The following is a 9,818-nucleotide window of genomic DNA, read 5'->3' on the forward strand; positions in this document are numbered from 1 at the left end:
TCGTTAAGTGTTATCTCCCGTCATTTGGAGTAGATTTCATTCACGATTCATGACTCTGTGCTCTTGACATGTCCTTCCATGGGTAACACGGTTCAGGAATCCGCACATTTGAGATATGACAATAGGAACATGCAGTTGAAGAATAAATCATGCGATGTACCAGTAAATCAGAGGATGGGACTAAATATTTCATAGCACTAAGGGTAGGGATCCTTCCTGGGAGTATTTGTACCTTTGCATAAACCCCCAATTGTGCTTCCTCCAGAGACACCAATGAAACAAATGCTCCCCTTTGGTGGGGGGGGGGTTCATTGCAGAAAAGGTTTATTTTTGTGGACCGAATAAACCTTTTCCCAGGGCAGGGGACTCACTGAGTTTTATATTGTTGTAGGACTAACATACATAACCTGAGACTGACTCCAGTTAGGGCCTGGCCCTCTGGAAGTCACAGAATGTAGCCCCCCGTATTGGTGAGGTCCGGTGTACCCCATCCTGTGTGGCTCACAGTGCACAAGTCAACCGCCCCCATGCAGCTCACTCCTGGATGAAAGAGACCACATCGGGCACTTTGGCAGAAGATGCCTTTTGAAAAAGCCAATTTTATTTATTTATTTATTTATTTTTTGCCCTACAAATGTGTTAGACGCGAAATCTAATCTGTCTGGTAAGTGCATAAAAACATGTTAATCTAACGCTTTTTTGAAGGAAGTAATGAAATCTATCATGCGGATAGAAGGAGCTCTTAATGTGCTGGACCACTTTCCACCGAGACTATTCTTCACTGATATTCTCCACTTTGACAACATAATTAACGCCACTCGATGGATTCAGAGGAGGGTTCTTCACTGCAATGTCCAGCTTGAAAGTTACACTGCGTGGTTGCTGTTTGCGTCCCTTCCTCTTGACGACCTTCAAGGAGAGATAAGAAAGACACGATGAGACCCTAAGGGTCTACCAGAGGGTCTCCTGTGTGGCCAACCCCCAGCCCCCTGCAGCCATTGTCTCCTGCTCCCTAGCATCCCCTGTCCCGTCTCAGAGGCTGCTCATTCTCTGTTTCCCATCTCCCCCAGCCCATCTTCTCCCTCCTCATGCCCTGGCGCCCGAATCTTTCCTGGTGCCCCGCCTAAGTGTCCACCGGGGTGGGGCGGAGGAACCAGGAAAGAAAGGGTGGAGCTGGTGCCCGCAGTGCTGAGTGCCGAGTCCTCAGGGAGCACAGAAGTGACGGGAAGCTTCCGCGGGTAAGTATGTTTCTCTGTGCAGTTGCTCTAGAGGAGAGGAACGTTGATGAGCGCATCCACAATTCCTACGTGGACTTTGTGAGTATGTGTGTATGTTCCTATGTGCATGGGAAAGAGTGTGGTGTCATATGGGTCAGGATGTGCACTGCACCAGAGTGTGGTACCTTTGTCTCTAAGACACAGTTAGTGATTCAAGATCTTGGGGCTCCATGGGTCATTAGTGTCTGGTGTGAGCTCCGTTGACCCTCTTTCTCCTTACACTTCTCTGTGACGCTTATTAGACACACTTTCTGTTTTCCCCTTGACCCCTGTGCTCACTTGTTTTCCTTCTCAGGTGTGAAGTATGTCACCCCCAAGAATCAGTTCTTCTCAACGCTTCACCCTTATGCGTCTGGGCTTTTCAGTGAGCGCGCCCGCGAATCTGACACTGGAACCCAAGCACTGGGGCCAGTGTAGGAATGGCGGGTCCACCACAGACAGGCAGTGCTAATTAGGGCAAGGGCCTACCTTTCTCTGATGATGATCATCAGTATGTCTATCAATGAAATGGGAATAATGACGGTGTCTGCATCCCTGTTTCAGTTCCCAGCACACAAGGAGCACTCAGAGTTTTCTTATTGGGCCGCCTGGGTGGCTCAGTCGGTTAAGCGTCCGACTTCGGCTCAGGTCACGATCTCACAGTTCGTGGGTCTGAGCCCCCCATCAGGTTCTGTGCTGATAGCTCAGAGCCTTGAGCCTGCTTTGGATTCTGTGTCCTCTCTCTCTCTCTCTCTGCCTCTCCCCCGCTCATGCTCTGTCTCTCTCTCTCAAGAATAAACATTAAAAAATTTTTTAAAAAAAGTTTTCTTATTATATCAATATACATGTTATCACCTTGAGATTTCTCACAAGCAGCATCGTTACACCCATGACTTTAAGAAAGATCTCTAACTGACAAATATTGCCGCTTCTGCTCCGGTATCCTTGTCCCTGAACCTCGCCTCTCTCCCTAACGCATCCGTCCAGGTAGTCACTGCAATATGTTTTGCTAAAATCTCAAAGAGATCAAGCATTCTTCTGGTCCCCCAACAATTTTTCAAGTTGACACCTATCTTCACAGGGATTTTTCCACTGGTTTCTGAAACAACGCTGTACTACCTGCTCGGCTGACTCCTCCGTGTACCTTTCTGGCCTCCTCTTCCCACTGTGTTGACACCTGCTGTGTTTTTCGCTTGTACAGAAGTCATGTTGTCTCTCACACTCTTGAGGAAATGCCTGAATCACTTCCTCTGCCTAGAGCGCTTTCCAACGTCCTCTTTGCTAAGAAAAATACTGCCGACTGCAGTTTGATTTCCCTTTTCTGCCAGGCAGTGACATAACGTATATGCACGTTTTCACTGAGCCAGGCAGGGTCTTCCGTTCACCCCGTGAGGCAGAGACTTTGACCATTTCAGACGACCGATCGGGGCAGATTGCCAACATCAGGCAAGCGGCGAGTGCTGGAACCAGGACTCAAAGCACGACTGTCCTATTCAAAGCCTTGCTCTCAGCCACCGGGAGAAATTCCTTTCTTTCCCGCCTTCCTAATTTCTCCCAATGTTTGCTTGTTTCACGTAAGTATCGTATCCTTTTGAGATCTGTGTGAATGTCATTTCCTCAGAGCCTCTTGAAACTCCTCCACTTAGACATGAATGCCAGGTATGGTTCTGTTCTCCTCCCACCGGCTGCACCCCGTGTGTAAGAAGACAGGAGTCTGGTGCTCTCAAAACCCAGGCCAAACGATTTGCCTCCCGGGCAAACGAATGTTGTTCTACCAAGGTCTCACCTCCATGAAGCTGTACTTTCCACTTGTCAGTTTTAGCTTCTCCTTAATTTTTTTCAGATAAAAGCAGAAGAGTCGGACTGTGTCTCCTTCCGCACACTCGATGCCGTAGCATATTTCACTCCCCACGACCTCCATGGTTCCTGTATCGTCTTGTATTACATAGACTGTTGTCTTCCTGTTATCTTTTTTCTGTAACAGAAATTGAACATCCCGTTTCTCTTTCGGCTTTGTTCAATGTTTTATTATTTATTTTTGAGAGAGAGACAGAGACAGAGACAGAGCACGAGCAAGGGAGGATCAGAGAGAGAGGGAGACACAGAATCCGAAGCAGGCTCCGGGCTCTGAGCCGTCAGCACAGCGCCTGACCCGGGCTCGATCTCACGAACCGTGAGGTGGTGACCTGAGCCGAAGTCGGACGCTTAACCGACTGAGCCACCCAGCCGCCCCCAACATCCTGTGTCTGAAGACATCATCACGTTGATATTTGAAGGAAGACCCCGGGGACACAGTGAATACAAGACATAAAAAAGCAATTAGAGGAACAGATACACATACAGCTTCGGCAAGGTCTTCTCCAAGAACTTTCGGCTTACGATCTTGCTTTGATAGTTTCCCCTTCCTTGTTCTAGACATTTTCTACCTGGCAGTCCTAGAACAGTGAATTTTCTTCCTATTTCCTACTGCTTCACCACCAGGGAAGCGTTGATTCCTTCAAACACTGGAATCAGAGGAACCTGAGGCTTTCACGGACTCCTTTACCTCCTGTCGTTCTGCAGAATGGAATGGACATGACTGCAACTTTTGACTCAGTAGATTATACAGAACCAACAGAACAAGTAAGGTTCCAGTAACTCCCTACTTCCTTTTCCAACCTTCTCCATTAACTCACTCTTCTCCAAGTCGTATCTCCACTGACCTGGATCTTGCAGTTCAGAAACGACAGAGTCTCACTTCCTTAAGCTGTAACTCATCCACTCCAGAAATGCATTTCTCTTAAAGACGGAGTGGGAGGGTAATGTAGGTGACTTAAGGGGCTCTCCCAGAAGAGAGATGTGTAAGATTCTGAAGCAGTCAATCCTACAAGATGCCAGGTAAGTTCATGAAAGTTTGTGAATTCTGGGGAGACCTGAACACATCATACTAGTAACCTGAATTTGGACGTGCCGTACAAGTAAACTTCTCTGACACACGCACCCCCTTTTGGGGGATATAATGGAGTTGGACTGCCGTGTTTTCAACATATCTTGCGATGTCAAACCTTAGTCTTCAATAGACTGTTTAAATAACGTGTTAAATAAATAAGCTAGAGGAGACAGCCTTGCCCATGTCTGTCGTTTGCCTACGTGGTAAAGGTATTCATATTCAGGAGGACATGAGCCGATATATTTATTACTCTGATTATGTGTCCCAACCAGAATGAATCTTTGGGAGGCTGATGGATTATTCAAAGATTTAAAAAAAGAGAAAGATAGATTTATACAGTTTTGGAGGAGCTCAGAGATAAGCACATGCATACTGATTCATGCCCTGATAACAGAGGCTGAAAATAATCCTGACCGGGGACACGACAAGATTTCTGGTGACGCTTTTTCAAAGAACTTGCATGAAGGTATCTTGAGTACAAGACTACCAGGTCACTAGTCCCATTTCCTGTCACGTGGCTCTCTTGACCACCTACGCGTGGTCAAGAGACAGGCCTGAGAACTGGGCTCACCCAGTGTCAGTCAGCGCACACAGAACCTGGCGATCGAAAACAGTTAATTTCAGGTGTGGATGGAGAACATGAAAATGAATGTGAAGGGATTACCTTCTGCAGGAGAAACAATCCAGACACGATTGTTGGAAGATTATCCGGATCTTCCTGACAAAGATCTCCGATCTTGGGAGGGGTTTTTGCTCTTATCCAGATGTCGTTTGGGACCGCAATCGTCTGGCCATCAGGAGCTTTCTGCACAACCGACCTTTCGTTTATCTCCAGGACATTTTTGTATCGAATGTATGCTGACATGGTAATGACATTCTTTTGTTTGAATTCCTTTTTCAGCTTGATGTTTAAAACCTTCACTTGGAAAACTTGATTGGAAGTAGCCACCGTAGCAAGAAACACTTTTTTTTTCCTCTGCCCTGGGAATTCACACTCAATTGGATCTGTTGCCGTCAGTACCACCACTGTTATGGGGTCCTTTTGAAGGGTAGGCCTTCTAGGAGCCACCTGATTTGGGGCTTGCATAGCTGGGTTCTCTGTTGGACAGAAATAGGAGAACAAAGGTAGAAGTTTGAGCATGGAATACCAGGTCATTTACTCGTGAGTGACACTTCGCTTATGACACTGGGGCCACAACAACCCTCAAAGATCATTGGAGCTGGGGCCAGGCTCGAAAGGAGTCGCCTAACAGAGAGGAAAGGCTAATGAACTGAGAGCTTAGGTAGTAAAAGTGTAAGGCAGCAGACTGGGATGAGAGTCCAAACACCCTCAGTTGAACAGAAGAGCCTTTCCGAATTCAAGCACGATCCTGAGCCCGAGACATGCACAGAACTGTGGATGATAAGAGCATTGCCCTGAGCTAATGAGGGACAGATTCAAATATTTCTTTGACAGAGCAGATTCAGAACGAGCAAATAGAAAATGAATGTCAGGCATGTCTGGGCACAGCTCAGACTGCCAATGTGCACATGCTGTCAGTGGTAAAAAAGAAAAAAATTGACATGTAACATGAAAAGGAGAAAACATTTGAGGAAATAATGAGATAAACTTCTTGGAATGAAAGTAACATGAACATCTTCAGAGTGGCCAAAAGAATGCCAAAAAGGAGAGTAAAGGAAAAACCCGTGTCAGGCAGGACGTAATGTTGAGACCCCGGAAAATACCTAAAACAGCCAGGAAAGTTTGATTCCCAGAGAAAAAGTACAGATCACTTAACAAAGTTGCAGAACCAGATTCTCAACAGCAAAACTGCACTGTAGTACGTTTGTACAGCATTCTACCCAAATTCTATATCTGCGGTTTGGAAATCCCCCCAAAAAGGGAATCCAAAAGATGTGTGTGTGTGTGTGCGCGCGCGCGCGCGCGCGCATGCGTGTTAGTTAGGTGACAAAACTTATTAGGAAAATATCTGATGTGAGGTCTCAGGAGCCTACGTATATATTTTTTAAAAATCCACATTAGTGTGAGGACACATACGTCTTGCTACATAAACATGACTGCATGTGAGCTGAGAGACAGGACTCAGATCTTCCTAGATCGTCAGTATAGTACAGGATAGATAGTGTGTGCATTTGGTAACCTTTCCTAGGTCACTCAAATTCTGAATTCCACAACATATGTGAACCCAAAGGCCCCAGAGCGAGGTTGTGAACAGGTATTGAAGGGAAAAACTAATTTTGAGACAAGAATTTTGTAGCAAACTGAAAATGGCATTTAAATGTGATGTCCTATAGGTGAATCTCTGATATTGACCAACATGATGAACAGTCAGAAGATGTAGCAACACAAAGATACCTATCAAGCACTCTTTTGGAGATAATATTCCCCAAGGCATTAAAGGAGGTTAACATAAAAACACGCTGCAGACTAAAAAGGAAGTGAGGACAAGACCTCGGTTGAGTCTTTCAAAGTTGTAAAAATCAATAAAGCCCCAACGGAAGAGAAAGAAAACAGAAAGTAGATCAACACAGTGGGGTGAATAGAGGAAGGAGAGATGGTATCTGTTCACTGAGCTGCTTGCCTGGAAAGAGGAGTCAGAGACATTAACTTAAAACTATTGTTGAGGGGCGCCTGGGGGGCTCAGTCCGCTGAGCATCCGACTTGGGCTCAGGTCATGATCCCATGATCTCGCAGTCTGTGAGTTCGAGCCCCGTGTAGGGCTCTGTGCTGACAGCTCAGAGCCTGGAGCCTGCTTCCGATTCTGTGTCACCCTCTCTCTCTGCCCCTCCCCCACTCATGCTCGCTCTCTCTTTCTCTCTCTCTCTCTCCCTCCCTCTCTCTCAAAGGCAAATAAACACTAAAAAAAAAAAAAAAAAACCTGTTGGTGAAGAAGACAGCAAGACAACATAGAATAAGCACTCCAGAAAAGTGCTCTGAATTAATCAAAATGGAGTATTTCACAGAATGGACATAAAGTGATAAACCCATTAAAAGACAAGATTTCAATGTTCAAGTAGCTTTATTATTTTTTTTATTTTTTTTAATTTATTTTTCAATATATGAAGTTTATTGTCAAATTGGTTTCCATACAACACCCAGTGCTCATCCCAAAAGGTGCCCTCCTCAATACCCATCCCCCACCCTCCCCTCCCTCCCACCCCCCATCAACCCTCAGTTTGTTCTCAGTTTTTAAGAGTCTCTTATGCTTTGGCTCTCTTCCACTCTAACCTCTTTTCAAGTAGCTTTAGATGGTCCTTAAGTCAAAGACTAATCTGAACTGAGTTTTGCTGCCCAATGATAAAAGTTTTCAATTCCAGACAGATGCAACAGTTTAATTACATATTTGCCTAATAGTTATAGGTATATATTATTTATTATTAGTTTATATTATCCTCATTATTATGAATAGTGTTATGACACGAACACATTCCCCTCTCTCTCACTGTATATTCATATATGTGTTAACAGCTGAGAGAACCACAGGGAAAAATGGACAAAATCATGATTATACGTTGGTGCTCCCCTGTGTCAACTACTGAAAAAAGCAAGGAAAAAAAACACTTAGAAAAGTTGACCATCACTGTTCAGCTTAAGTAAAAGCTTGATGTAATATTTAGAAATTTCTGAAACCAATATTTGAAACATAACATTTCTCTCAAAAGCACACGACATGTTTGAGTACCGGGCTCTACAGAAGGACAAGCATTCCAAAGTGTGGCTCCAGATTTGTTTCCAACCACCTCTTTTCTACAAACTGCACTACCCCATTTGCCTGAGCCTTGGAGGGAGGCTCGGAGGGGGTCCTGGGGGACCCAGATGCAGCCCCGCCCCTAGAAGTGGCAGGGGACTAGGACAGGTAGGAAAGTGCTAAGGTGCCTTGTACCCCTGTGAGTGCCCTTGTGAACCCGATTGATGCTCTATTCCGTGTGTGTGTGTGTGTGTGTGTGTGTGTGTGTGTTTGTTCCCAGGTTTTGTGAAACATATCCAGACATGTTTTCTATTGAGTATCATCGCATACTACTTTTTCCCCACCCTGTCCTGTGTCCCGTCTCCTCTACCCCGGCCCCCACCGCAGCCGCGAAACTTCCAGGCAAGAAAGCCAAGGCCGTCTTCTGAATAGTTACTCCTGTTAGAAACACCCGCAGCATGAATTTTAGAATCTACAACAGTCAACATGCATTTCCCTTCCTTCAGGCCTCAGTCAGATGGAACGAAAGATGTCTGGCATCTTCCCCTGGCAGAGAAGGCTTAGAAGGAGCCACTGTGGTTTTCAGTCTTCAGAACACAGCTGATGGCAACCCCCCTCCCCTGCTCCCCTGCGCGCTACACACAAGGCTCAGACACTCACCCTTCCCCCGTACCTTGTGGTATCATCGAGCTGCCCAGATGTCCCCCACAGAAGTCCTGGCCAGACTCACCTCACTGACGACTCGCCACAGTCGTCCAGCTATTGAGATTTTCTTCTGAAATACAGCGATCGATGTAGGTTTGGTTTGAGTAGGAAGATATCACAGCAAAGCTCTCACAAACTGAACTGCAAATGCTCTAAAAAAATGGAATCCTTCCAAGATAACTTGGGAAATTGCCATTGGTAAACGTCACAGAAGAGCTAAAGCCTGGAGCCCGCCCAGTGTTGGGAAACTTTTCCCGAGGCTCCTCCCATCCATGCCTTTAGCTTTGTCTTTTCTTAGTGAGAGAATGTGAGTCAGAGAAGCTTTCTCTTAAACATTTCAGTGACCATGAAAAGAGCTAAATTATCATTATTTTATTTTATTTTATTTTATTTTATTTTATTTTGTAAGAATGTCTGAAAGGAGTTTCAACTTAGAACTTTCTTATCCTAGCGGACTTTACTGTTGGTCAGTGGACCCTGAAGCCCCTTCAGTGAGGCTCAACTATCAAAGAGGAGAAGTGAGTCACCCGCCCACAACTTCCTGTTTTCCTGCTTACATGGCACTCGATGGGAGGGAGGAGATCTTAGGGAAATTATTTCCAAATAAACCTAAGTGACTAACATGTTCATATCCTTGCTGCAATGAATCATCAAATCCTGGCAGATCAGGAAGATTCTAGAAGAGAGGAGGGCTTACTAAAAAGGTTGTCTGCAATGTTGTGATCTGTATAGGACTGCGGGTACAATTTGGAGAATTGTAACCCTGAGAGGTCAACTAGATGGAACCAGGCAGCATCCTTGTATGGCGATTACACACCATCTGACTTGCAGGAAGGCAGAGTCAGTGAAATGTAAAGGGGTCCCAAAAGCAGGGCACGTGAAGGGAGGGAGAAGAAAACTGATGGAGACAATTGAGGCAATTGGAACTAGGTTTGTGGAGGAGAGAGTTGTAGTCTGTGTCTGAAAAATATCTGCAATCGATGAATGAGGCAGGGATGCAAGGTGGGGGCTGGCAGGAGTCCCCAAGGCTCTAGTGGGTTGTCACAATTCTTTATTCCAGACTTAAGTGCTGCTTATATGGATGCATTGAGCTCTCTTCACATTAAGAGTAGAGGGACTTCAGGGAGATCAGAGGGTCCCCGACCAGAGACCAGGAGGCAGAGGACAGGAATATGGACGACTCAGGACATTTTCTTCCTGTTGAACTGGAAACTACCTTATGTGGAGTGATGCTCTCTG

The 9,818-nt window shown here is 45.6% G+C and overlaps 1 protein-coding gene across 1 annotated transcript; it reads right to left on the reverse strand.

Annotated features, from left to right (window-relative positions):
* Window positions 1-567: 567 nt before the first annotated feature.
* On the reverse strand, window positions 568-8,746 carry MNDA (myeloid cell nuclear differentiation antigen). Its single transcript, XM_049634729.1, has 4 exons — window positions 8,605-8,746; window positions 4,850-5,283; window positions 3,043-3,231; window positions 568-909 (listed from the first exon to the last, which is right to left on the reverse strand). Exons 2-4 carry the CDS (start codon window positions 5,270-5,272, stop codon window positions 772-774), a joined length of 750 nt encoding a protein of 249 aa, XP_049490686.1. The 5' UTR covers window positions 5,273-5,283; window positions 8,605-8,746; the 3' UTR covers window positions 568-771.
* Between the last annotated feature and the right edge of the window lie 1,072 nt (window positions 8,747-9,818).

This window comes from Panthera uncia, chromosome F1 (assembly GCF_023721935.1).
Source record: "Panthera uncia isolate 11264 chromosome F1, Puncia_PCG_1.0, whole genome shotgun sequence".
Classification (NCBI taxonomy): Eukaryota; Metazoa; Chordata; class Mammalia; order Carnivora; family Felidae; genus Panthera; species Panthera uncia.